Source organism: Sapajus apella, unplaced genomic scaffold, assembly GCF_009761245.1.
Source record: "Sapajus apella isolate SASKATOON/1434 unplaced genomic scaffold, GSC_monkey_1.0 scaffold23, whole genome shotgun sequence".
In the NCBI taxonomy this organism is placed as follows: domain Eukaryota; kingdom Metazoa; phylum Chordata; class Mammalia; order Primates; family Cebidae; genus Sapajus; species Sapajus apella.
The window spans coordinates 2,901,912-2,929,489 of NW_022436963.1; the positions used below are offsets into that span (position 1 = coordinate 2,901,912).

At 43.4% G+C, this 27,578-nt stretch overlaps 1 protein-coding gene across 2 annotated transcripts in view; it reads left to right on the forward strand.

Moving 5' to 3' along the window:
* DOCK3 (dedicator of cytokinesis 3) overlaps positions 1-27,578 on the forward strand; it is a 664,292-nt gene that overhangs the window by 602,662 nt on the left and 34,052 nt on the right. For both annotated transcript variants that reach the window (XM_032290004.1, XM_032290005.1), the window contains exons 33-39: positions 9,431-9,516; positions 12,610-12,636; positions 12,771-12,866; positions 18,524-18,584; positions 19,043-19,136; positions 21,324-21,472; positions 27,279-27,365. In XM_032290004.1, coding sequence (XP_032145895.1) covers positions 9,431-9,516; positions 12,610-12,636; positions 12,771-12,866; positions 18,524-18,584; positions 19,043-19,136; positions 21,324-21,472; positions 27,279-27,365 — 600 coding nt within the window. The remainder of the gene's footprint in view (positions 1-9,430; positions 9,517-12,609; positions 12,637-12,770; positions 12,867-18,523; positions 18,585-19,042; positions 19,137-21,323; positions 21,473-27,278; positions 27,366-27,578) is intronic.

Here is a 27,578-nt window from a genome sequence, read left to right on the forward strand (position 1 = left end):
CGAAAAATAAGAAGACATAGACACAGGGAGGAGAACATCACATACTGGGGCCTGTCATGGGGTGGGAGACTAGGGGAGGGATAGCATTAGGAGAAATACCTAATGTAGATGACAGGGTGATGGATGCAGCAAACCACCATGGCATGTATATAACTATGTAACCAACCTGCATGTTCTGCATATGTACCCCAGAACTTAAAGTATAATTTTAAAAAGTCAATTGACCATATTTGTGTGAATCTCTTTCTGGACTCTCGTCTTTCCATAGATCAATATGTTTATTCTTTCATCAATAACTCACTGCCTTATTATAGTACCTTTATAGTTAGTCTTAAAACTAGGTGGTATGAGTCTGTCTTCCAGCTTTGTTCTTTTTTTTCAGTATTGTGTTAGCTATCTAATTCTTTTTCCTTTTTAAAATAAATTTTAGAATCGGCATGTCAATATTTATAACATTCCTGCTGAGATTTTGATTGGGATTGCACTGATTCTATAAATCAAATTGGGGTCCATGCATGGTGGCTCATGCCTGTAATCTCAGCACTTTGGTAGGCCAAGGCAGGTGGATAATTTGAGATCAGGTGTTCAAGACCAGCCTGGCCAACATAGTGAAACCCCATCTCTACTAAAAACATAAAAATTAGCCAGGCATGGTGGCAGGTACCTGTAATTCCAGCTAGTCAGGAGGCTGAGGCAGGAGAATTGCCTGAACCCAGGAGGCGGAGGTTGCAGTGAGATCATGCTACAGCACACAAGTATGGGCAAGAGAGCAAGACTCTGTCTCAAAAATAAAATAAATATCAAATTGGGAAAAATTGATATCATAATAATACTGAGTCTTCTAGTCCATGAAGACAGTGTATCTTTCCATTTATTTAGGTGTTCTTTTATTTCTTTCATCAGTGTTCTGTATACAGATCTTCTACATATGTTATTAGATTTATATGTATTTCCTGTTTTTTGGTGCTGTTATAAATGATTCCATGCAACTGAATGATATTCCTTGAACAAATTTTAGACTCCCTTTATTGCCTAGTATGCAGCATTTTAAAAAATTGTGAACTTGAAAACACTGGCTATTCTATGGGTAAGGGAGTAAAATTTATGTTTATCTAGTAGCTCAGCTCCTTAATTAAGGAGTAAGGCTACAGGAATATAATTAATTATATTGTTCAAACTCTTGTAGCCTTACTAATGCTTTGCTACTTAATCCATTGGTTTTAAGAAAGTTCAATTACAATTTTCCACTTTGTTTATATAATAAATTATTACAGGTTTTTAATTTTGTTTGATATTTGCTTGTTGCTAGGATATAGAAATACAACTGATTTTTATATATTAACTTCACATTCTGTACCCTTGCTAAATTCACTTATTAGTTCTGGAATCTTTTTTATAGATTCCTTGGGATTTTCTATTTAGACAATCATGTCATCTGAGAATAGATAGATTTATTTCTCCCGTTCTACTCTGTGTATCTCATTTCTTTTTATTGCCATATCGCATCAGCCATGACCTCCAGGATGATGTTAAATAAGAGCAATGAGAGTGGACAAACTTGCTTCGCTCATAGGAGAAAGTATTCGCCAGTGTTTCACCAGTGAATATGATACATGGTTATGTGTTTTTCCTGTTAAGCAAATAAATAAATATGATACTAGCTCTAGGTTTTTTATAGATTATTTTTATCAGGGGTAAATAGTATTTAAGATAAATCATTTTGGGAGTGTGTAGTTCTAATGCCTTCAGAACTTTGGGGAATAATAACTTCACACAAAAAAGGAACCGTTACTTTTCTTTATTGTCACAACTAGTGCCTTCTAAATGTGCAAAATGCACAATACCTGTTACAAAAACCCAGTTACCAAGAAGTGGATGACATTGCAGAACTGCACTGTGGGTCATCTGAGTCTGCTGAAAATGGGGCTGGGCTGCATTCCAACATCACTAATGCTGAATAAGGAGATTTTATTTTGTGGGAGACTAAGTTGGAGATCATAATTTCAAGATTCAGGTGATGAATTTGTATTCTTTTCCCCTATAAAATGTCATAAATAATTAATATCCAGCCAACTAACTAAACTTTGTTATCCCTGGCTAGAAAAATCTTGCTGCTGCTTCCCTTTGCCATCAAATATTTTGAAAGAATAGTCTAGTATTTCTATTATATTAATCCCTGTGTTTCCACTCCCTACCCTCCCATCAGTTCGGTCTAGTATGTATTCCATGCCCACTTTTGTTGAAACTGTTCTTTGAAGGTCACCTAGAACTGTCTAATCACCAAAATCCAGTGACTTTTTGGTCCTGTTTCTGATTGTGCTTTCTACAGCTTTGGCTCTGTTAACTGCTTTTCTGTATCTAGCTACCTACTAAAAATACTTTTTCTTTTCTTTCTTTCTTTTTTTTTTTTTCTTTTGAGATGACGTTTCACTCTTGTTGCCCAGGCTGGAGTGCAATGGCATGAGCTTGGCTCACTGCAACCTTTGTCTCCCAGGTTCAAGCAATTCTACTGCCTCAGCCTCCCAAGTAGCTGGGATTACAGGCATGCACCACTACACCCAGCTAATTTTGTATTTTTAGTAGAAGTGGGTTTTCTCCATGTTGGTCAGTCTGGTCTCGAACTCTCGACCTCAGGTGATTCTCCCACTTCAGCCTCCCAAAGTGCTGGAATTACAGGCATGAGCTACCACACCTGGCCTAAAAATATATTTTCTAATTATAGAACAATATTTATTTAATGTAGAAAAATTTTAAATGCAATAGCAGGCCTGGCGTGGTGGCTCACGCCTGTAATCACAGCACTTTGGGAGGCTGAGGCAGGCAGATGATGAGGTCAAGAGATCGAGACCATCCTGGCCAACATGGTGAAACCTTGTCTCCACTAAAAATACAAAAATTAGCCAGGTGTGGTGGTGCATTCCTGTAGTCCCAGCTACTCAGGAGGCTTAGGCAGGATAATTGCTTAACCCCAGGAGGCAGAGGTTGCAGTGAGCCGAGATTGCACCACTGTACTCGAGCCTGGGGGACAAGCTAGGCTACATCTTAAAAAAAAAAAAAAAAAAAAAAAAAAGCATGGTATTGCCTAGGTTTTCTTCTAGGGTTTTTATGGTGTTAGGTCTTATGTTTAAATCTTTAATCCATCTGGAGTTAATTTTTGTATAAGGTGTAAGGAAGGGGTCCAGTTTCAGCTTTCTGCACATGGCTAGCCAGTTATCCCAACACCATTTATTAATCAGGGAATCCTTTCCCCATTGCTTGTTTTTGTCAGGTTTGTCAAAGATCAGATGGTTGTAAATGTGTGGTGTTACTTCTGAGGCCTCTGTTCTGTTGCATTGGCCTATATGTCTGTTTAGGTACCAATACCATGCTGTTTTGATTACTATAACCTTGTAGTTTGAAGTCAGGAATCTTGATGCCTCCGGCTTTTTTTTTTTTTTTTTTTTTTTTCCTTAGGATGGTCTTGGCTATGTGGGCTCTTTTTTCATTCCATATGAAGTTTAAGGTGGTTTTTTTCCAGTTGTGTGAAGAAGGTGAATGGTAGCTTGATGGGGATAGTATTGAATCTATAAATTACTTTGGGCAGTATGGCAATTTTCATGATAGTGATTTTTCCTAACCATAAGCATGGAATGTTTCTCCATCTGTTTGTGTCCTCTCTTATTTCCTTGAGCAGTAGTTTGTAGTTCTCCTTGAAGAGATCCTTCATATCCCTTTTTAGTTGTATTCCTAGGTATTTTATTCTCTTTGTTGCAGTTGTGAATGGGAGTTCCCTCATGATTTGGCTCTCTGTTTGTCAAGGACTTCATGACTAAAACACCAAAAGCAATGGCAACAAAAGCCAAAATAAACATATGGGATCTAATTAAATTTATGAGTTTCTGCACAGCAAAAGAAACAATCAGTAGAGTGAACCAGCAACCAACAGAATGGGAAAAATTTTTTGCAATCTACCCATCTGACAAAGGGCTAATATCCATAATCTACAAAGAACTTAAACAAATTTACAAGAAAAAAACAACCCCATCAAAAAGTGGGCAAAGGATATGAACAGACACTTTTCAAAAGAAGACATTTATTCAGCCAACAAACATATGAAAAAATGCTCATCATCACTGGTCATTAGAGAAATTCAAATCAAAACCGCATTGAGATACCATCTCATGCCAGTTAGAATGGTGATCATTAAAAAATCAGGAAACAACAGATGCTAGAGAGGATGTGGAGAAATAGGAATGCTTTTACACTTGTCGGTGGGAGTGTAAATTAGTTCAGTCATTGTGGAAGACAATGTGGTGATTCCTCAAGGATCTAGAACTAGAAATACCATTTGACCCAGCAATCTCATTACTGGGTATATACCCAAAGGATTTTAAATTGTTCTATTTTAAAGACACATGCACACGTATGTTCATTGAGGCACTGTTTAGCAAAGACTTGGAACCAGCCCAAATGCCCATCAATGGAAGACTGGATAAAGAAAATGTGGCACATACACACCATGGAATACTATGCAGCTGTAAAAAAGGACATAGATGAAGCTGGGACATCCATGCAGGGACATAGATGAAGCTGGAAATCATCATTCTCAGCAAACTGACACCAGCACAGAAAACCAAACACCACATGTTCTCACTCATGAGTGGGTGTTGAACAATGAGAACACATGGACATAGGGAGAGGAACATCATACACCCGGGCCTTTTGGGGGTAGGGAGGCTAAGGGAGGGATAGCAGGGGGTAGGGGGATTGGGGAGGGATAACATTAGGAGAAATACCTAATGTAGGTGACGGGGGGATGGATGCAACAAAACACCATAGCATGTGTATACCTATGTAACAGTCCTGCACAATCTACACATGTACCCCAGAACTTAAAAGTATAATAAAAAAAAATGCAATAGCTATAATGAAAAATTTTAACCCATAATCCTACCATGTTAATAACTTGAAGAGGAGGATTTTTTTAAATGTCTTTTTCAGACTTTTTCTTCCCAATACGTAGACTTTTTTTAACTTAAAAAATAAAATTGTTGTATATATTGGTTTGTAATTTCCCTTTTTTGGTAGTAACTTGTTATGACTACCTCTTCATGTGAATTAATGCTTCCCTATACAACCCTGTCAGTTTAGAGGCTATATGGCATTCCATTGTATGGCTGGACCATAATGTATTTTGTTAAGCTCCTTATTTTATTTAATTTTAATTTTATTTATTTATTTTTTCAAAAGTTTTGCTCTTGTTGCTCAGGCTGGAGTGCAGTGGCATGATCTTGGCTCACTGCAACCTCCTTCTCCCAAATTCAAGCAATTCTTCTGCCTCAGCCTCACAAGTAGCTGGGATTACAGGCATGCGCCACCATACCCGGCTAATTTTTTTTTGTATTTCTAGAAGAGACGGGTTTTCACCATGTTGGTCAGGCTGGTCTCGAACTCCTGACCTCATGTGATCCACCGCCTTGGTATCCCAAAGTGCTGGGATTACAGGCGTGAACCACTGTGCCCAACCCCTAATTTTAGAAACTTAGATTCAAGTTAGATGTTGAAGTGGGAGACTTCAACATCAATATCAGACAGATCAATGAGACAGAAAGTTAACATTGATATCCAAGACTTGAACTCAGATCGGGAACAAGTAGACTTAATTAATATTTATAGGACTCTCCACTTTAAATATACAAAATATACACTTTTATCAGTACCACATCACACCTATTTACAGGTTTAAATGAAATATTGGTTGGCTGCTTGTTAGTTATTTTCTTCCCTCATTTTTTTTTCCATGTCTCTATTATTAAACACAATTACAGGCATGCCCATTTTTAGACTGCATTCTAGCCTGGGCAATAAAGCAACACCCCAGTTCTCTCTCCCTCTCCCTCTTCCTCATTCTTCCTCTCCTTCATTTTTTCTTTTTTTTTTTTATTCTTTCTCTTTCTTCCTTTCTCTTTCTTTAAAGAAAAAAGAAAAAAAGAAACAGATTCATTCCTAATTTTTGTTGTTAATATAAAAACATTTATTCCTATTTTCTTAGGTAAATTTCTCAACCTGTAGTCACTGGAGCAAAATATTTCTTAAGTTTTTATAGCACAGTATTTTGAAATCCAGACCACCTTTTCTGTGTGTGTTCCATCTAAGCAGTTACCATGCTGAGCTGTGTCAGCTGTCTTACCTGCCTCCCCTGCCAGATGATGGGCTCTTAGGGACCAGGATTATTTCTTGTGCATTTTATTTCTCAGAACCTGCCATGGTGCCTGGGACCTGGTAGGCTTATAGAGATGAAAATCAAAACTAGCACTTACTAAGTGTTTCCCAAGATCCAGGGTACAGTGACACCAAAGAGGAATGTTACCACCATTCCTGTTTCACAAACATAAAAACTTGGGCTTAGAGAGGTAAATATCAGAACTATGCAGCTCATTATGTCACAGGACAAGTATTTGTTGAAGGAAGATGTCAATTCAGGAATATTGGTTCTATGGAATAAAAGTAACTCTGCAAACCTGTTGGTCATTGTCACTAATTACAACATAGTATGTTTGAAGAACTTATTATTTTGTTTGACTTAGAGATGTTGATTTTGCACACATTGATATTCAGTGTCCCATGTTTTAGATTTCTAGATTTCTCCTAATAACTTATTCCTTTATGAGCTCTGTAGGGGTGATAAAGTAATGTCCCCCATATTCTTGCATCATCAGCTTTTTTTTTTTTTTTTTTTTTTGAGGTGGAGTTTTGGTCTGTCACTCAGGCTGGAGTGCAGTGGCATGATCTCAGCTTACTACAACCTCCACCTCCTGGGTTCAAGTGATTCTCTTGCCTCAGCCTCCCGAGTAGCCAGGACTACAGGCAGGTGCCACCAGCCTGGCTAATTTTTTTGTGTTTGTATCAGAGATGTTTTCACCATGTTGGTCAGGCTAGTCTCAAACTCCTGACCTGAGGTGATCTGTCCACCTCAACCTCCCAAAAGTGCTGGGATTACAGGCATGAGCCACCGCACCCAGCCCTATCACCAGCTTCTTTGCCTAATACAAAAGTTCAAATGCTTGACTAGGTATTAGAAGCACATGAAAGACTCATTAAAGCACAGCTTGTGCACTCCCACCCTGAGTTTCTGATCCAACAAAGTAGAAGAGGCCTGAGAATTTGAATTTCTAACACTATCTTTGGTGAGACTGCTGCTGCTCGCCCAGAGACCTATTTTGAGAACCATTTAGATTCTAGTGGACTGTTGTACCCTATTTATACTGTTGTACTCTCTTCTGCTCCAGGTCCCCTCCCCATCTTTTTGGTCTGTTCTGAAGGCACAATCTATCTATACCACCATGTATGAAGAGAGATTCCTTGCTATAATCAGATCCTTCTCTTGGGGGCCTCGTGGCCAGCAGTTTGACTCAGTGAGGCAAGAAATGCTCTGAACTGGGACTAATATACCTTGGCTTCTAGATGCAGCTCTACCTGACTTCATAGGACCCCAAGCAAGCCCCTGCTTATGCCTCTTCACTACACAGAGAGAGTGGGATGGCTTCAATCCCTAAGGACCCCAGGTCTCAGACTTTCTGTTTCTTCTGAAATGTATATTCAAGCAATTCACTCATCCCTGCCCTAGCCATGTAGCAAACCACTATTAAAAAGGCCATATTTATAGATCTGTCCTCATGTTCTAGTCATCAGACTTCAGAGGGCCTAACTGCCCTCAATGAATTTACTAATTCAGTTATTCTTTTATTATTTCTTTGCCTTAGGATTCTTTGTCCTCTGTGGAGTGAGAAAGGTTTCTGTTTGTAGCACATTATTTCATGCAGCCACGCTGTGGCTTTTTTGTTTATGTGAAATACTAGGGCTGGGCGCGGTGGCTCACGCCTGTAATCCCAGCACTTTGGGAGGCCAAGGCGGGTGGATCACGAGGTCAAGAGATTGAGACCATCCTGGTCAACATGGTGAAACCCCGTCTCTACTAAAACTACAAAAAATTAGCTGGGCATGGTGACGCGTGCCTGTAATCCCAGCTACTCAGGAGGCTGAGGCAGGAGAATTGCCTGAACCCGGGAGGCGGAGGTTGCGGTGAGCCGAGATCGCGCCATTGCACTCCAGCCTGGGTAACAAGAGCGAAACTCCGTCTCAAAAAAAAAAGAAAGAAATACTAAATAAATAATATCACAGTTCCACAGTTGAAAGGTTAATAAAGGGGCTGTGTGTGGTAGTTCATGCCTAGAATCCCAACACTTTGGGAGTGGATAAGGGTGGATCACCTGGGGTCAGGAGTTTAAGACCAGCCAGGGCAACATGGTGAAACCACATCTCTACTAAAAATTAAAAAAATTAAAAAAATTAGCCGGGCATGGTGGTGCACGCTTATAATCCCAGCTACTCAGGAGGCTGAGTCAGGAGAATTGCTTGAGGTTTCAGTGAACCAAGATTGCACCTGTGCACTGCAGCCTGGGTGACAGAATGAGACTCTGTCTCAAAATAAGTAAATAAATAAAGGTTAATAAAGGATTAAAACAATTTTATATCATACCACTTACAACCAGTTTCTCACCTCAGAGTAATTCCAGTGAGGCCTATTAGAAAAGTGGCTGAGATCAGGATAAATAGCCAATGCATCTGGGGCTTAATACCTAGGTGATGGGTTGATAGGTGCAGCAAACCACCATGGCACATGTTTACCCACGTAACAAACCTGGCACAGGTATCCAACAGTTAATCAACAAACAATCCAGCACAGGTATCCCCAGAACTTAAAAGAAAAAAGAGGAGTGACTGAGTACTGCTGAATGCTCTTGCAAATCCACAGGGGGGAACAAATGTAGCCATGCTCCTTATGATTTAGGTATCCAGTAACAAATGCAGGGGCCCAGAGATGGTCCAGTGATAGGAACAGCAGCTGCGAGGGCTCTAGGTTCTGTGGGTACAAACAGTGGAGCCTGTTATCCTGAAGGAAAATCTCTGGAGGAAACACTCAGATCTCATTCAGCTCCATTTAATGCCACCCATTAGGGTGAGGACAAAGCTACCCACAAAGCACCCTTTTTGACTGGCTGACTAAAGGGTAAGGTTCTAATCAAACATATTTTATGCATACAAATTCTTTTGAATTAATATTTTAAAGGGGAAAAAAATCTGAAAAGGCCTTTTTTGAATCCAAAATACTTTTCTTTTGAGGGAATCCTTGCCTTTTGCCCTTAGATTGGAAAGAGTACCTGAGACTTTTAAATCTTACCTCTTATTCAGATCACTAAATTGGAAGGCCTTCTTCATTTAGGGAGGCAGAGTGGTTTCTTGTGCTATAGGTAAGATATTATCTTCCCTGGGATTTCTTTGGAGCAAGGACAGAATCAGTTTCCCACCATCTTCACCTACCACAGGAACTGGATTTCTGATTTTTCCTCAGAGATTATCTCAGGTTCATGAAGTCTCTGCTTCCTTCTAGGTGGAGGCCGAGTTGATTGACAAGCTGGACAGCATGGTGTCAGAAGGGAAAGGTGACGAGAGCTACAGGGAGCTCTTCAGCCTACTGTAAGCTGCTCCAGCCCCAGGCGCATCACACTGGGGGATGGGGTGAAGTGGGCCAATGAAAAGTAGAGGTTGCAACTGCACTGGCAGGCTTTAGAGGTTGGTTATCAAGAAAGACCTGGGTTGTTCCTGATGGTAGCAATGCTCAACTTCTGTCAACAAGAAAGCAGGCTCTTTCAGGGATTCCCATAGTTGACTGAAAAGATAGAGAACAGGTAATCTCCAAGCTCCTAGATTTTCTAACAGGAAAAGGATCATTGTATGTCTTCATAGCATGCACTGCAATCTGGATGGGCAGACAGTTCATGGCAATTCATTTCTGGGCTCAATGCTGGCATTTCAAGGTAGGGGATAAATCCTCCTTTGAAAGACAGGCTTCTATTTGTCCTGCTTTGTAAGATAGTAAAATCAGCTTGAAAAACATTGCAGTGAGCTCTTGATTAAGCTGCAACACTCTTTCCAGGCCAGTTTTCATGCTTGTGGAATGAGATGGTTGTACTGAATTATGTCAGGGTTCTTCTGGGTCCTCCATTCCATGGTTTCTGGCTTGAGCTGATGGAGGCCAAGAGACCCAAAGAGAGACCCAGGGGAACTATGGCCCTCCCAAGCAGACAGTGATGTTGCTATTTTATCTTCCTAAAAAATGAAATCATAAGATATTTACAGTTCTAGAGTACCCTCCTCATCTTATTTATCATTTCCAACTTTGAAATGTTCTTTGCTCTAGTACCATTTTGAAGACAAACCTGTAGCATATTTTTCAGTAATAATACTATACATTTGCTTAGAACTTTCCAGTGTACAAAATGTATTGGCATTTCTTACCTTATTTGATCCTCACAACATATGTTCAAGGTGTACAGAGTAGAAATTATCTTCCGTCCCACTTGAGAGGTAAAGAACGTGGCTCAGGGAAGTGCCAGCATGCCCTCAGTTGCGTTATCAGTAAGACATAGCTCTGGAAGGAGGGCCCAGATCTTCCAATTTCAAGATGGGGAAGTCTTTCCACCATACCATGCCATTTGTTCCTTGAGGAGTCATGAGGTAAAATGTAAATTTATTTTAAATTTAAATAATTATAATTTGTAAAAATGAATCCATCCTTTAGTATTTCTTTTTTCGCCAAAGATTTTTCTAATTGTGGAAACAAGGGAGTGAAATCTCTTCCTTGGCCACTAACAAATGACTACTACAAAGGAAAAAGCATAAAAATAAGCTGCAATTACTAATTACCCGACCAAATCATGTTTATAAGCTCTTTTAAAATCAGTCTAAGAACTGTGAACCACTGATAATATGGAGCAGCATTTTCCAATGTGTGCTTTCAGATGTTTGTAGGTATGCTATATAAAACAAAAAGTAAATCATGAGTTAGTTAGTTTAGAAAAGATTCAACTAATCAAAATTGAACAAGCCTCTTTATTGTAGGACTTCTCAAAGCCTTTGTTGGCAGAGGGATACGAGCTGGGTGCAGTGGTACACACCTGTAATCCCAGCTACTTGGGAGGCTAAGGTGGGAGGATTGCTTGAGCCCAGGAGTTTGACACTACCCTGAGCAACATAGCAAAACCCCATCTAAAAAAAAAAAAAAAAAGGATATGAAAAATCTCCAAAAGGAGGGTATAGTGATCAGCATTTCCCAATTTCTCGTGCTTATGTGCTCCCAGAACATTTCCACCTGTCCTCTAGGACAGAGACCTCTGTAGGACACAATTGAAAAATGCTGGTACATTTCTCAATGGACAAAGCCACAGAAGTCAGACTCAATGTTCTTACCTTCTCTAACAGCAGGAGTCACCTGGAAAACCCTCATTTTCCCAGAAGCCTGGCCTAGGCAGTATGCTCTGTGCAGGGAGACAGTCATCATCATAGCAGCAGCATTAACAGCAGCCAGGCTGTGGCTTTCACTTCCCAGTTCTAGACCCCTAGCTGGGTCTACCACTCCAGGAGACTCTTATGACCTTAGAAAGCAAGGAACAGTGTGGAAAGCAATCAAGAATAGAGTAGTATGGAGTGAAGACTAGACCTGGGCTCATCACTGGAACAAGCAGAAAGAGTTCAAGTCATTGTCTCCTAGAAGAGACCTATGGGATGGCAGAGGATCTCAGAAGCCAGGCTTTTGGAGAAGCCAGGGGCTGCCCTGACAAACCAGGAGCATGGGTTTGTCAAGTAAGAAAAGAACCTGGGCATTTAGCTCCTGGCACATTTTGCTTGGGAGCATTCCCTGTGACAGTAGGATGGCCAAGTATAGCTCTTGGTCTTGCTCACTTTTTCTTCTGTTGGGGCCCCAAGACTAGTGGGAATCTTTCCCTTAGTTTCCATGAAGATTATTGCTTTAGGCTGGGCACAGTGTCTCATGCCCATAATCTAGGCACTTTAGAGGCTACAGCAGGAGAATCGCTTGAGGCTGGGAGTTCAAGGCCAGACTGGGCCACATAGCAAGACCCCATCTTTAAAAAGAAAAAGAAGACAGCAGGGGGTGGGGAGTTGAGGAGAGATAGCATGGGGAGAAATGCTAGATATAGGTGATGGGGAGGAAGGCAGCACATCACACTGCCATGTGTATACCTATGCAACAATCTTACATGTTCTTCACATGTACCCCAAAACCTAAAATGCAATAAGAAAAAATTGGAGAAAAAAAAATAAAATTATATTAATATTTTCAAAAAAAATTATGCTAGTTGTCAGATAGGGTTTGATATCTGAACAAAGAGAAGTTGTTTAGGTGATAATAATTCAATGAACTGGTGGTTAAGAAGCAAAAGAAATAAAAGTAGAAGGGCAAATGAAAAAAAAAGAAAAATTAAAATTTTGAAAAACAGATTGGTTTGTACGTTTGCTGAGGATGGCTCTGAGCAATGATAAAGGCAGCCAGCCATTGGCAAAGCCAGGCTTATCCCTCAGTGGGCTCTTCTTCAACTACTTGTTCAGTACATACCTCACAGTATATGCCTAAGGTAGCTGGGGCCAAACCCCTCTTCCCCTCCACCTCAGTGGCATCCTGAGGAACTTGTACATGGAAATAGGAGATGTTTTCATTTGTGCTACCAGTTCAGTAACCTCCTTGTCTTTGCTTTCTGCTGCATGGAGTAGAACCCAGCTGTTTGGGCCCTACCCCAGGTAAGACTGCAGTGTGGTAAGTCTGCTGTCTTACCACAGATCCATCACAGCCTCCATGGGCTCTTGGACTTTACTCTTGTGCCCAGAGGAAGGCTCATGAATTGTGTTTTCTTCCCCCACCCCTCCACCAATAGCCTGCTGGAGAAGGTTGAACAAGAAACATGGCGCGAAACCGGCATTTCCTTTGTGACCTCAGTCACCCGCCTCATGGAACGTCTTCTTGACTACAGGTATCTTCTCAGCCACCTGCCCACCTCTTCTCTTTTCAGGATACTCTCTTTAGCAAGGGAATCCCCCTGACCTGAAAACTGAGACCACATACCTTTCGTGAGGCGGACTGTTGTGATGCTGGGTGCCGTCACCAGTCAATAGGAGTCTGCTGATGACCAAGGAGAGACAGACAGATTTTTCCCAAGGGTAGGCTAGGGCCTCCTGGGATTCCCCACTGTAATATGGGAACACTTACCCAGGAGGCATCTCGGGGACATATAGTCATCTGGCTTTCCATCCAGAAAAATCAAGGCTCAGAGAAATGGGCACAGCAAGATGTAAGAGTAAAGCTATCTTCAGAGCAGGACAGGGAACAGCTGTAGGTCTTTAGTGCAGCCCTTTCTCAGAACCATATGGCAGATAAGCAGAGATGTATCACCTGGAAGTGAAGTTGGCCATTCCAGGGACTAGGGACCCCAACTTTTCAATGCCTATATTCTTTGTTTAAAGTCTCTATTTCTGTCCCCTGGTCATTGCTAGAATAGATTAAAGGAAACAGCCTGTGAGCTCAGAGATCTTCATATTATGTTCAGTCTGGGAGTTCATATGGAATTAGAATTTTTTGTTTTCTTTTCTTTTTCTTTTCTTTTTTTCTTTTTTTTGAAACGGAGTCTCGCTCTGTTGCCAGGCTGGAGTGCAGTGACACAATTTTGGCTCACTGCAGCTTCCACCTCCCGGGTTTAAGTGATTCTCCTGCCTCAGCCTCCCGAGTAGTGGGGACTACAGGCACATGCCACCACACCCAGCTAATTTTTATATTTTTAGTAGAGACGGGGTTCCGCCAGGTTGGCCAGGATGAGCTCGATCTCTTGACCTCATGATCTGCCTGCCTCAGCCTCCCAAAGTACTGGGATTATAGGTGTGAGCTACTGTGCCCAACCTCTTTTTCCTTTTTCTTTTCTTTTTTTTTTTTTTTTTTTTCCTAAGACAGTCTTGCCATGTCACCCAGTCTGGAGTGCAGTCATGGCTCACTGTAGTCTCGAAGTCCTAGGCTCAAGCGGTCCTCCCACCTCAGCCTCCCGAGTAGCTGTGGCTACAAACACACATCACCATGCCCAGCTAGTTTTTTGTTTGGTTTTTGTTTTTTGTTTTTGTAGAGATAGGGTCCCACTGTGTTGCCCAGGCTGGTCTCAAATTCCTGGGCTCAAGTGATCCTCCTGCCTCGACCTCCCAAATTGCTGAGCTTACAGGGCTGAGCTGCTGCACCCAGTCAGAATTAGAATTTTTTAGTGAAAGTCTGCCTTCTCAGTTGTATCATGGCTTTTGAATTACTCCAAACTTGACAGTGAAACCAGAACTGCAGCCTTAATCATTCTCTCAGCAGGGTTCAGGTGATGGCTAAGGGTGCCTTTTGGAAGCCTGGAGAACGATGAGGAGAAATGATAAATGAAACCCAGCTCCATGTAATAGTTGCCTTCTCGGTGCAATAAGCTGTGCAAATGCCAAACGAGGGGAGCATTTTTAGCTTATGGATCAGGAAATGGGAGAGTTAAGCCTGCCTCTAGTTGCTGCTAAAGTAGAAGATGCTGCTATATAAAAGACTCAGGTTTTCAATGCACTGGCCTGGATATGGAAATGGAATTCCTGAGAAATGTGCTCACGTCTTAGGCATCCACTCTTTCTGTGGCACAGCTATGCTTGTGTGAACTTCAGCCCGTTTTTCCTGGGCCTTTCAAGTGCAAAGCTGGCCTTGGGGCCCCTTTAACAACAGGAGAATTCTTTGTTCACACCTGGTCCCTAGCTTTTCCTACAGCTGCAATTCGACAGGGAAGAGAGGTGGGCAAATCTCTGCACCTCCTCCTCACCAAAACATTTTCTAAAGTTTGGCTTTATTCACCATGGCCTAACAGAAGGAGCAGAAATTAATTTCCTGGGCTCCAGTGCCTTGTTCTAGCTGCCTGTTTGATTTCTTTAGCCACCCTCTACAAGCAGCTCAAACTCATGCCCCAAACCAACTTGATTCTCTATTTTTTGTCTCAGTGGTGGTAACTACAAAAAATCCATAGTCTTTAATATGGCATCACTGACCTTTGCTCACTTCTCCAGACCTATCTTCTGCTAGTTCCCATGGTACTTATACCCTACACCCCAGCCTCCCAATGTTGCTCCTTGCTAATGTGAAAGGAAACAGCATGATGTTTATGATGGCACCTGTCTATTGAAAATCTACCACATGAGTGCTCCTGCATACATTGTCTCCAATCCCATAAGCATCCTCACGTTTTTTATCCACGAGGAGACAGCTAAGAAGTACCACTGTGAGAATTTGAAGCCAGATCTAGCTGACTCAAGAACCATGCCCTATCTCTTTGTCCGTGTTGTCACCACTTAACCACTTGTATTTTCCCTTCAGGTTTCTCTATATGCTGTGTACTCTCCCAACAGTGGTCTTCCAGCTCACCCCTATCAAGGAAGCTTTCCCAAGCCAAGAGCTTACCTTTCTGTGCACACAATGAATAATGATCATTTATCATCTTTCTATCTTACCTTACAAAAGAGGGCTAGCTCCTTGAGGATAGGAACCTTGTTTTTATCTCCCTGTTCCTCTGTTTGGGGGCTGGCTCCTGGCAGATGCATAGTGAATAATGAGTGATAAAACTTGTTGGAGAGACCATGCAGAAACCAAGCAACTCTTTTCCTCTACCTCAATGCAGTTAGTTCAAGAACTTACTAATTAAAGAGTTGTTGGCTGGGCACGGTGGCACCTGCCTGTAATCCCAGCACTGTGGAAGACTGAAGCAGGCAAATTGCTTGAGCTCAGGAGTTCAAGACCAGCCTGGGCAACTTGGCGAAACCCCATCTCTAGAAAAAATTGCAAAAATAGCTGAGTGTGTTGGTGTGCACCTGTGGTCCCATCTACTTTAGAGGCTGCAGTGGGCGAATTGCTTTAGCCAGGGAGGTTGAGGCTGCAGTGAGCTGAGATTGTGCCACTGTACTCCAGCCTGGGTGACAAAGTGACACCCTGTCTCAAAAAAGAAAAGAAAATAGTTGTTGATATGACTCAAGGAAAGGACATCAAAAAGGAAAAAATAATTGTTCAAAGTTTTAAAGTATATACATTGAGGCCAGGCACGGTGGTTCACGCCTGTAATCCTAGCACTTTGGGAGACAAAGGCAGGCAGATCACCTGAGGTCAGGAGTTCAAGACCAGCCTGGCCAACATGGTGAAACCCTGTTGCTACTAAAAATACAAAATAGCCAGGCGTGGTGGTACACATCTGTAGTCACAGCTACTCAGGAGGCTGAGGCAGGAGTATCGCTTCAACACAGGAGGTGGAGGTTGCAGTGAGCCAAGATTGTGCCACTGTACTCCAGCCTGGGCAACAGAGCCAGACTCTGTCTAAAATAAAATAAATAAATAAATAAATATGCAAACACACACACACACACACACACACATTGATTAAATAAATAATCAATAGATTTTACTCTAGAATTACCTGAACCTGTCACATAAGACTCAATTTTAGATTGGCAAAACTTTAGATACTCGAATGAATACCTCTTCAACTTTTATATCAATGTCTTTAACTTTTGTGTGAATCTCAGACACTCTGTCAGATATGAAGATGCTCGTTGGTAGTAACTATATTTCCCAGGTTAGGAAGCAGAGGTCTCGAAGGGTTTTGTTTGTGCCTGGAACAGACAGGAACAGAGCTAGAGTTGCCAAGCCTTCGCAGCTCAAAAGTAGAACCTCTACCTGGAATGGGCGACTGAGGGTTATGAAGCCTGCGTTTCCCAGGCCCCTCTGGTTGCAGTGAGGGCCACCTGGTCACTGATGTAATCTCCAGCCAGCCCACTACCCAGGTGAGCCAGATGCTTCAGATGCTTCTTTCAGGAGTCTTTCCTGCTCACCCTTCAGAGAAAGAGCAAGAGGGAAAGCAACAGCTGCACCTAAGTCAGACTTTAAAAGACATCCACCATGAAGTAGCCACACAGAAGTGATGCAGAGCTACACAAAAGAGTCTGCTGTTAGCAGTACAGAGGAGAGGCAGTCATAGAGCACAGAAGTGTGTAGAATGCCCCTGATATCACAGTGTTAAGGCCAGTCCCTTTCTGTTTAATGGACTTAGCTGTGAAGTTCTGGTTATTAACAGAAGTTAGTGCTTGGTAAACATTTCAGATGCTTTATGGAAAATACAAATCACTAAATGCCAAAGTGGCTAGATAAGGTCTTACTTCCCTTCATGGGGCCAACTCACTGGGGAAACAAGATGCCTTCTACCATTGTTTGGGTTGCTTGGAAAAACTTGACCATCTGACCTCAGGCTCACTCCTCTTGAAAAGTCAAGCAGCTTCCTGGCCCTGCTAGCACTAAAGGGACAGGTTCTGCAGAGGGATGTTCAAGACCCACATGTCTGGCTACATAGGAACCAAATGTCTTATGTGGTAAATGTGTTGATAGGTCAACCACTCCCAGAAAGGAGGGCCTTGGTTTCAAACCTCACAAACCTGTCAACTCTGACAGGAGACTTCCACAGAAAGGACATTTGGCTTTGCAGAATTCTGTGAGAGGAGTATGGATTTTCAACATTCCTTTCTTTCAGAGAAGTCACCTCAGGGTTATTCCTCTGCATGATGGGAAGGTGGGGAGGACTAGGTTTGTCACATGACCATCCAGAAGCTCAGTGACTTCGCCTAGGGCCCCTGTCTCTCAGCTGTACTGCTCTTCACTGGACCCTGTGCCTGTCAGTGGAGCAAAGCCAAAGACACTCTCCAACCTTACCCTAGAAATCTATATAAACCCCTTTCTACAGCTTTTCCCCAGAGCTGCTAATATATAGCTGCACAAGAAATTAGATCTTCAGAGCAGTGTGGGCTGCTATGGAAGAAGATACATCAGGCAGATGGCACTCTGGCTGACTGTGTGCATAGGAGATTTCTTGCTGGATTCACCAGTCTGGTTCTCATTCCCCTTTATCTCCTTGTGCTAGGCTTCTGCTCCTTTCCAGAGGGCCTTGGCTTTGATACCAACCCTCTCCCTATCTTGGAAAGGATACATTCTCAATGTTCCTATTGTCCTGTCTCTCACAGGTCATCCCTGACCCCTCCTACACCCAAAGTCTGCTAGGTACGAATGCAGCTCAGTACTGGCTGACACTTTAAGCACAAGACCTGGGCTGCTTCTGGTGAGAGATGGTTCCAAAGACTAGCACACAGGAAGGAAACTGTAGGGAGAAGTGTCAACTAGGTGGTGAACATGTACAGAGCCCTGAAGCTAGGGCCCCGAGGTGGAGGGTCTTGGCTTCTATTTAGCACTCCTACAAAATGAAACCTACCCTTTAAGGAGAATTCTGTTCCTCCCTTTATGGGAAATTGAGGATTTGTGCCAAAGACATTGGTAGGTACCACTTAATACCCTGATATAGCTCTGGGCTCTCTCTGTACTCTGCCACCAGAATAAGAGGTTCAGTTGAACAAAAATCTTTGAGCTCTGAGAGTGTGTCCAAAGCTGAAGGAGCTCACAGTAGAGTCCTTATCTATGGAAGCAGTTCCTGTTGGAGGATATCTCATTCTGGGATTTGGTCATCCTAATGCCCCAGTAATACTACAGTTCTGTGTGTTGTCCCAAGGCCACCACTTAATATCTGGTACTCATCTGTGCTCTCTCTTCCAGGGACTGCATGAAAGGAGAGGAAACAGAGAATAAGAAGATTGGCTGCACTGTTAACCTGATGGTGAGAGGACATGGGCCCTGCCTTCTCTCTGCCTACTGAAATGGTTTCTGTCCTGCACTGTGATTGGCTTGGCCCTGCACCTCCCCAAACACATTCCTACTTGGGGAAGGAATGAAATGAGCTTCTCTTTGGACAGAACTCTAGCCTGACCTCTTGGCAAGGACCCACCAACCCTGATATACCCCAATTCACAGTCAGCCCTGACTCCTGATCTGCCCTGTTGCTTTTCATTTTTCACACCACCCAGGGCTCCCATAGACCTACCTGTGGTTCCACCCACAGCAGGTATTCCTTCTGGCTGGTGCATTCTCTTTCTGGTGCTATCTGCCTCCAGGGCCTGCCGTCCCCCTCCTGCCCAGCACACCCATGGCTTTCGCCAGCTGCCCAGAGCTTGGCTATGGCTTCCACAGGTAGTTTACTCTCTCATCTTCATGTGTGTTTCCTTCTCTTTATTATAGAATTTTTACAAATCTGAGATTAACAAGGAAGAAATGTATATCCGCTACATCCATAAGCTTTGTGACATGCATTTGCAGGCCGAAAACTACACAGGTAAGTGGGGAGAGGAGAGAGCCATGTCTGACCATGAGGACAAACTGAAGGGATTTGTACAACTGGCAGAGAAAGGCTTCAGGCTGGTGCCTGCCAGATCTCAGCAGAATGTTGGGGTTTGTGCTATCCCCTCACCTCATTCCTTTGCCTCAACTCCTTTGTGGCACGTGGTGGAAAGAAGGCAGGCAGAACTTCCACTTGTGCGTTTATGCCATGTCCTCCACTACTTGAAGATGTTTCACTCTCCTTTCCTACTATCCACTCCTCTGTAGTCTCTAGGGTGACCTCAAAACTCTGGTGCACCAGGTTCATAGCGTCCTGAGCTGTCATTCCTTATGAACAGAGAGCCTTTTTTAGGACTTTCAAAGCTGGAGCTAAGGCTACAACAAAGGAATATCTACCTAACTCTGGAACTTCCAGAACTCACTAGCAACCTTCTTTGCAGGGTAGGCTGTTCAGACCCTGCAACTGCATAGCAGCCTCACCTTGAGCTCTCAATGTAGAGCATGAAGAGTGTTCATCTGACCTCTTGACAGGCCAGACAGGGCTCCTTTCATTGTATCTATAATTTAACAAGAAGGACTTTTCTAACTAGAACAAATTTAAAGCATTTCAAAGTGGCTGTCACAACTCTTTACTGAGAACCATGCTGAATTAGAAGGTTGTATGCATGCACATGTGTCCTGTCTGATTGCCTTATGCCAGCGTTCCCTGAAAAGAGCCATTTTTTCCACTGTGGTGACCAGCCATTATGTCTTAGCTCCTAGGCTATAGGACTTGAATTTGTGTGATAGACCAGGAAATTTAAGCTATTCTTGTCTGCAAACACCACTGCAATGAGATAGATTTGTAGAAACAGAGAATCCTCCTTCTTTATCTCTAGCTATTAGAAAGTGGTTGGCATAGATGCTGTCTTATCTGATAGCACAGCTTGGCAAGAATTAAATCTAAAATGACTGGGTTTTGAATCTTAAATTCAGCTGACTAATAAAATAAAATAAAATGACTGGGCTGAGTCTGCCATTCTCTGCATCCACTTGCACCCATGATCCCAGCAACCCTCTGAGAAGGCAGTGAAAAATACTTTGATAAATGTTATATGTCAGTAGAAGCATTTGCTAAACTCCTAGAGAACTGGGCCATGACTGAGAAGCTTGGTCAGGGATTTGAACAGAGAAAGAGTGCTAAGCCTTGTCTCTGACGGCTCAGGAATGACATCCAAAAAGAAAATAGGCAAGAAAGAAAGACTTTCCATGGTTTTCTAAGCTCCAGAGGGAGGGCCTGAGTTCCACAGGGCTTGTCCCTAGAGAGAAAAGGCTTCCTAATCCCATGAGGAGATGTGTACATCAGTTCCAGTGGCAAGGGCACAGGCAAAGAGGCAAAGATGAAGAGGAGCCTAAAGAGTGGACATAGGCAAGTGGGCCTAGCTAAAACTGGAAGTGGGTCAATAAATGGTTATAAATGAGATTCTTCATAGTCATAGGGAGTAGATTTGAGTAGGGGCTTGAAAGCCAAACAGAAGCACAGAAGCTAGAACTAACTAACTTGCCAGTAGGAGATGCCCACAAAAATGAACAAATAGAACAGAGAAAACTGTGTAATGAGGCCCCTGAGCAGTGGCTGTCATTCAGTGTGACTCATCTCTTGTAATGTCAGGAGCCATGGTATTTCACTGCTGTTGTTTTACCTAACCCTCTCTAATTGTTCCACACATAGAGTAAGATGTTGCCAGGCCTTCACCCTGGGTCCAGTATCAATTTAGGTTCCTCTGGTAATGGAGCCCTAAGAGCCAGCTCTGAGAAGGTTGGAAAGGAATCTGTAGTCAGTTGAGCAAAAAGGATCCCAAGAGCTCTCTCTGATGTGTCAACACTTACCAAAGCAAGGCAACCTGTGCACAGACTTTCCGGTAACTGAGCCATTTTTTATTATTTATCTGGAGCCCAGAACAGGTGACCAGGCCATGGAAGGAAGGGGTCTACCAGGATATTTGGCTCTTTCATGCTATGGACAAGGGTTATTGGCTTGCTAAGCAGCCCCACTGTGTCATCTTTGGTATCCAGTGTCCCTGACCTGGGCTGCACATGAGTTGTGCTGGCATTCTGCCCAGCATAGTCCTCTGACACCAGGCTCCTCCTGGGCCCCTGAGCAAGGGAAGCCCCTGGACCTCCGTGCTGCCTGTCTCCACAGAGGCTGCATTTACCCTGCTCCTTTACTGTGAGCTGCTGCAGTGGGAGGACCGGCCACTGCGGGAATTCCTCCACTACCCATCTCAGACAGAGTGGCAGCGGAAGGAGGGACTGTGCCGGAAGATCATTCACTACTTCAACAAAGGCAAGGTAGGTGTCAGTAGGCAAGCCTTTTAGCCTCTTAGCTTCTGCTGTGATGCATGGCATCTTGACACCATAGGGTTAACAGCAACTGCAGGGTGTGGTGTGTGGTGAGTGGGTGTGGTGAGTGCCTGTCTATGTGATGGTGGTGGTGTGTGGCGAGTGCCTATCTATGTGCCTGAGATTGGGAGGCAACATGATTTTCTCTGAAGGAGAAAAAGACAACAGCTTAATTCTGTGGCTTGAAAGCCATATCCACATTGTAGATGTTAGAGACCACCCCACATTCCAGCTTTGCATATCTATAAATACAAATGCTTCTATAGCAGGGGCTTCTGGAACCCTGTTTGTTTTTACTGGATTTACTTAAAGAACTGATACAGCTTTCTAATCTGCTGTCGTAGAAAATATGAGTGGTTGAGGCCAGGCGTGGTGTCTCACGCCCGTAATCTCGGCACTTTGGGAGGCCGAGGCAGGCGGATCATGAGGTCAAGAGATTGAGACTATCCTGGCCAACATGGTGATACCCTGTCTCTACTAAAAATACAAAAATTAGCCAGGCATGGTGGTGTGTGCCTGTAGTCCCAGCTACTCAGGAGGCTGAGGCAGGAGAACTGCTTGAACCCGGGAGGCAGAGGTTGCAGTGAGCCAAGATCATACCACTACACTCCAGCCTGGCGACAGAGCAAGATGCTGTCTCAAAAAAAAGAAAGAAAAGATAATATGAGTGGTAGAAATGAATGGATTTTAACCATAGCCAAAGGAGGGCTAAACTGCCTCTTACTGGTATGTGTTCTTTTTTTAGATTTCCCTTCCCTACAACACAGGCTGGGCTCCTCTCATATTGGGGTTATTCTCTATCAAAGGAGCTTCTATGGGATTGGCAGCATTGTTAGCACTGGTTTAGGTTTCCTTGGGGTTTCCCAGCCATTCTGCTCCCATCTCTGGAAGAGTTCTATGTGGGCTCGCCCTCTGATTACTTATTATTGAATGTGGCCCATGTGCTGGAAAAACTTGTTGAAGCCATTTTCTCATTACTAAGCTTTGAGCACATTTTAGAAAGCTGAAATAGGGTCATTCAGGGAACTGTTGTAGCTGAGCCCCTGACTTGAATGGAAATTGGTTTTTTGAGATGGATTTTTTTCATCAAAAAGAAAGATCTAACACTAATGGCTTTTGCCTATAAATCAGAAAACATTCTTCAGTTTTACATAACATGAGAGACTTCTGTGTTTGTCAAAAATATTCACTCAGAAAACATTTACCCATACAGAGAATGTACTGGTAAGCAAGAACCTTTCAAAAGCACAGAAACTCTTACGTAACCTATCCCAGAAAGGATGCCCATGCTCAGCTCTCAGCCAGCCCATGCGACTGATCCACGATGCTGACCCAAAGCCTCTGCTTCTTGCTGATCCAGGGCCTGACTTAGAGCCCCTCATGTGCAGTTTTAGACCTGCTTTCCTGGCACCTGGCTAACCTGGAGTGCCCCTCACCCACATGCCCAGCAAGCCCTGCTAGCTCAGAGGGAATGACATAAGCATGGTATGAGTATGCATGTGTGCTTTTAGTGCATTCATTCTCCTCATTTCTTTTCCATGGGCACAGAGTACAGAGTGGAGAGTTATCCTCTTCTGACTGAGTTTACCAGCGAGATGCATGAGCATCCCATCTTCATCCCACATTATAGTAGTCCATAGAAAAGCAGGATTAAACTTTAACATGGACTAGGGAGTAAAACACAAAGTGTGCCTGAGTACTATAGATGGACAAGAAGGACTAGGAGGCTCCATAGGCCACCTTCTTAGGAATCTCCTCACTTCTTCTGCAATCCTGCCTTCGCTATGAATTGCTAGAGGAGCAGAGTCTATGCTGAATAGAGACCACTCAGTGAGCCTTCTCATGAACTCATCCTCAAAGGGGCAGACATCAGACCCACTCTCTGAGGCTCACACAGAAGGCCTACCTTATCTGTTCCTGTGCCTCAGCTCCTGATGAAACCATTATTTGAGATTAACCAGTTGTTTTTGAAAATATTCAGGGTTTTCAGGAAGAAAACCGTGGCTCTAGAAAAGCAAAACCCAGATGCTGTGGGAGAAAAATGCTCCTGTAGGGCAGGGATGTTTGGCACCAAGAAAAAAGCCATCTTGGCAACGAGAGAAGGGCAAAGAAAGAAAGGAAGAACAGGGGGTGAGCTTCTAGCCCTCAGCACTGCCAGCACACCTGCCTCACAAGGCAAGCCCCTCCTGACTTTTATTCCACACACTACTCCAAGCGATGCCCCATGGGGACTGCTCATTTAGGTGATGATGGCCCTATGTAGGGCTAAAAACTCCCTGCCTGCTGACAGTAGCTTCCAGTGAAACAGATGTCCTCCATTGGGATCAAGTCTCATGTGTCTTCCTGGCATCTCTGCCCTAGTTTGTAACCCTGGTGCTCCAAGGCACTCACTCCGAGGCCTCTACTTCAATGATCTTTAGAATGAACAAGGACAAAGAGTAGTAGAAGAGAAGTGATTGGATTTTAGAGACTGGTAAGGCATTTTAGAGTAGCTTTACCTTCTGCCTGAAGGAGGGAAACCAAGGGAAAAAATGTAGATGGTGATGCATTACACCTGTAGTATATTCATTGCCTCTGTGCAAAGGCAACTCTCAAAGCCCCTAGACCCACCGTTATTCCAGTACATCCCTCAAAGCTGGCACATACTCTCTGGTGTCTGCCTTAGACAATACAGTTCCCCTTGGTCCCATGTTTATTTCCTGGGTACCCAAGAGGATTAGCCATGACTAATCACATGGCCATAGCCTAGCCCTGGGCCATTCTCTCCAATAGTGAAGTGGTTGACCTACAAACCTGCTATAACTTGGACTGGGCTCTGGGCCACAGAGCGTCAGCTCTCCCAGGCCAGACATGGAGAGAGAAAAACTCCAAAGAGACATGACGTGGCAGGGTGAGAGTTGAGAGAAGGAATGGGTGGTGTGAACATCGGAGCTGGTCCTTCATCTCTAGGTGGAGGGAGCAGACAGGAGGGGAAGCTGGACAGAGGCTAACAGGCCATCAGGGCTAGACCACCCTTCTTTGTGTGAGTGGGCTTGGGCTCTTCTACTTGAGGGTTTACCATGGTCCATTCTCATTTTAAAGGAATGACTGTTACTTTTAATATGTAATGTGTAAACAGAGGTACAAAGACTACCAGACTGGCGGCCCATGCCTTTCCCTTCCTTTGCCATTTGAGTAAAATGAGCCCTAAGTCAGTACAACTTTTTGTGCTGTTCCTGACAGGGATCAAAAAGGATGCATAAAAGCACATATCAGGCCAGGCAAGGTGGCTCATGTCTGTAATCCCAACACTTTGGGAGGCCAAGGCGGGAGGATCACTTGAGGTCGGGAGTTCAAGACCAGCCTGGCCAACATGGTGAAATCTTGTCTCTACTAAAAATACAAAAATTAGCCAGGCATGGTGGCACACACCTGTAGTCCCAGCTACTTGGGTGGCTGAGGCACGAGAATCACTTGAACCTGGGAGGCAGAGGTTGCAATGAGCCAAGATTGCACCACTGCACTCCAGCATGAGCGACAGAGTGAGACTCTGTCTCAAAACAAAACAAACAAAAGCACAAATCTGCAGAAGCTGGTAGAAGTGACTGGATTTCAGACACTGGTAGGGAGTTTTAGAGTTAGCTTTGCCTCCTGCTTGAAGGAGGGAAACCAGGGAGAAAGATGTAGATGGGGATGCATTGCACCTGTAGTGTATTTACTAGCTGTGCAGAGGCAGCTCTCAAAGCCCCCAGACCCACCAGTGTTCCAGCACACCTCTCAAGGTTTGCAGAGTGTCTTTAGAATTCTTGGTCCTGGTTCATTGTAAAGATAATTGTGGTGGAGAGAGGTGCCTTGGAACATAAGGGTTACAATCTAGGGCAGAGATGCCTGAGTAAGAGAAATGAGTATTGATCCCCATGGAGAAGACCTGGGAGCTACTGTTTTTACTGGAAGCTACTCTTGGCAGACAGGGTGTCTTCAGCCCCACATGCAGCCATTATCACCTAAATGAGCAGTCTCCCATGAAGTGGCTCTTGGCAGGCATGCCAGAAGTCTGTAGACAACTCAGCTGCTTAGCTACCCCATGAAGCTGCCAGCCAGGTAGTCCCTGTTATGGGTCCATTGCTGAAATCTGCCCAAGCAGCACTTGGAGAGGACTGATATATGCCCCCTTGAAAGCTGTAATATGGGGATACAAGAGGTTTTCTGGCTCACTGAGGCACAGGCATTGTATTAAAGCAACAAATCATGGTCTATTTAAAATTTTCTTCGGCTGGGTGTGGTGGCTCATGCCTGTAATGTCAGCACTTTGAGAGGCTAAGGTGGGAGGATGGCTTGAGACTAGGAATTTGAGACCAACCAAGGTAACATAGCAAAACCCCATCTCTATAAAATATTTTAAAAACTAGCCAGGCTTGGTGGCACACACTTAGCCCACCTGTAGTCCTACCTACTCGGGAGGCTGAGGCGGGAGAATCTCTTGAGCCCAAGCATTCAAGGCTTCAGTGAACTATGATCATGCCAGTGCATTCTAGCCTGGGTGACAGAGCAAGAGCTTGTTTCACAAACAAACAACAACAACAAAAAACCCTCTTTGGTTTGTTTTAATCTTTTTAATTGGTCCTGCAGTTTCAATCTGTATAGCGTTAATTTCTTTGAAGGATAGAAAAATACCCTCTTTTGAGAAACACAATCCCAAATGAAAGTGTTTTTCTTCTCATTGATGCTATTTTGAAGAGTATTCTTACAAATGCAGTCATTATGTTTAATGAATTATACTGAAATAAGTACTGGTGAAATTATATCTGAGATTTCTTCAAATACTATGGGGAGGAGTAAGTGAATGGAGTATGAATAATACAAGATTGGCTGTGAGTTGGTCATTGTTGAAGCTGGATGATGGATAGGGGTTTATTCTTCTAGTCTCTCTACTTGTCTATATGCTGAAATTTCCTATAATAAAAAATTGTAATTAGTATGAGCCTTGGGGAGCCTAGGTAAAATATCAAGTAAACTAATGATTCTCAGGCTAACCAAAAGAGGTATATATTTTTTTAAAGGAGGAAATGGATAATATTGCCTCTTAATGAAGGCCACTGCAGCCTTCCCTCAGGCTGTTGCATGGGCATGTTGCCATAGCAGGAGCCATACCACAGAAAGCCTGGGATATAACTAGGCAAGGATCAGCTGAATCCTAATTTAAAGTCAAATAGTTCCATAAAGGAAACTGTCAGATCTACTGCCAACTCCTTGAGTAGGCATTTTCTTTTCGGTTTCCATACTTGTTCTGAGCTTAAACAATCTTAATCTAAAAACCAGTGTTTTATTAACTCATCAGAAATCTGTGTTGAGTACCTGATACATGCCTGGCATTGTTCTAGTCTCTGAGAATAAAATAAACAGGGCCCCTTCCCTCATTCTGTTTATCATCCAGTTGAGACTAATAGAAGAAAAAAGCAAGTAATTTTTTTTTTAATTACGATAACTTCATAGTAACAGAACAGAAATGGACAGGGAAGTGCCCATTCTTGCAAAGTAGTCAGAGAAGGCCTCTTGGAGGTGGAGACATTTGAGCTGAGACCTAAAAACTATGCTTGAGCTAGAAAGCCACACTGCTGTGTCATGCTCCCAAATTGGTTTTGAGGCATAATGTACTTTGTGACACATGAGTTGTTGCTGGCGGGAGGCCTTTTGTTGTGTCCTGTGATGTGTTTAATGTGGGCTTAGGCCATTCTGAGGATGAGGTGCTGAAGCCCTGTTTCTGTTTCTAACACAGAGCTGGGAGTTTGGGATCCCACTGTGCAGGGAGCTGGCATGTCAGTACGAGACCCTCTATGATTACCAAAGCCTCAGCTGGATTCGGGTAAGCTGTGCCCCTCCCCCTACCCCATCCCTGACTGGCATCAGTTTCTAAATGAGTGTTCTTTATCGGCCCGGCCCTTGGTTAAGTGCTGTGGACAGTACAAGAGAAACAAAAGCCAAGACTCCTTCCCTCAAGACACTTGCAGTCTGACTAGGAAACCAAAACACACACCTGACAAATAATTGTATGATCTGGACCACAAGAGCCACTAGT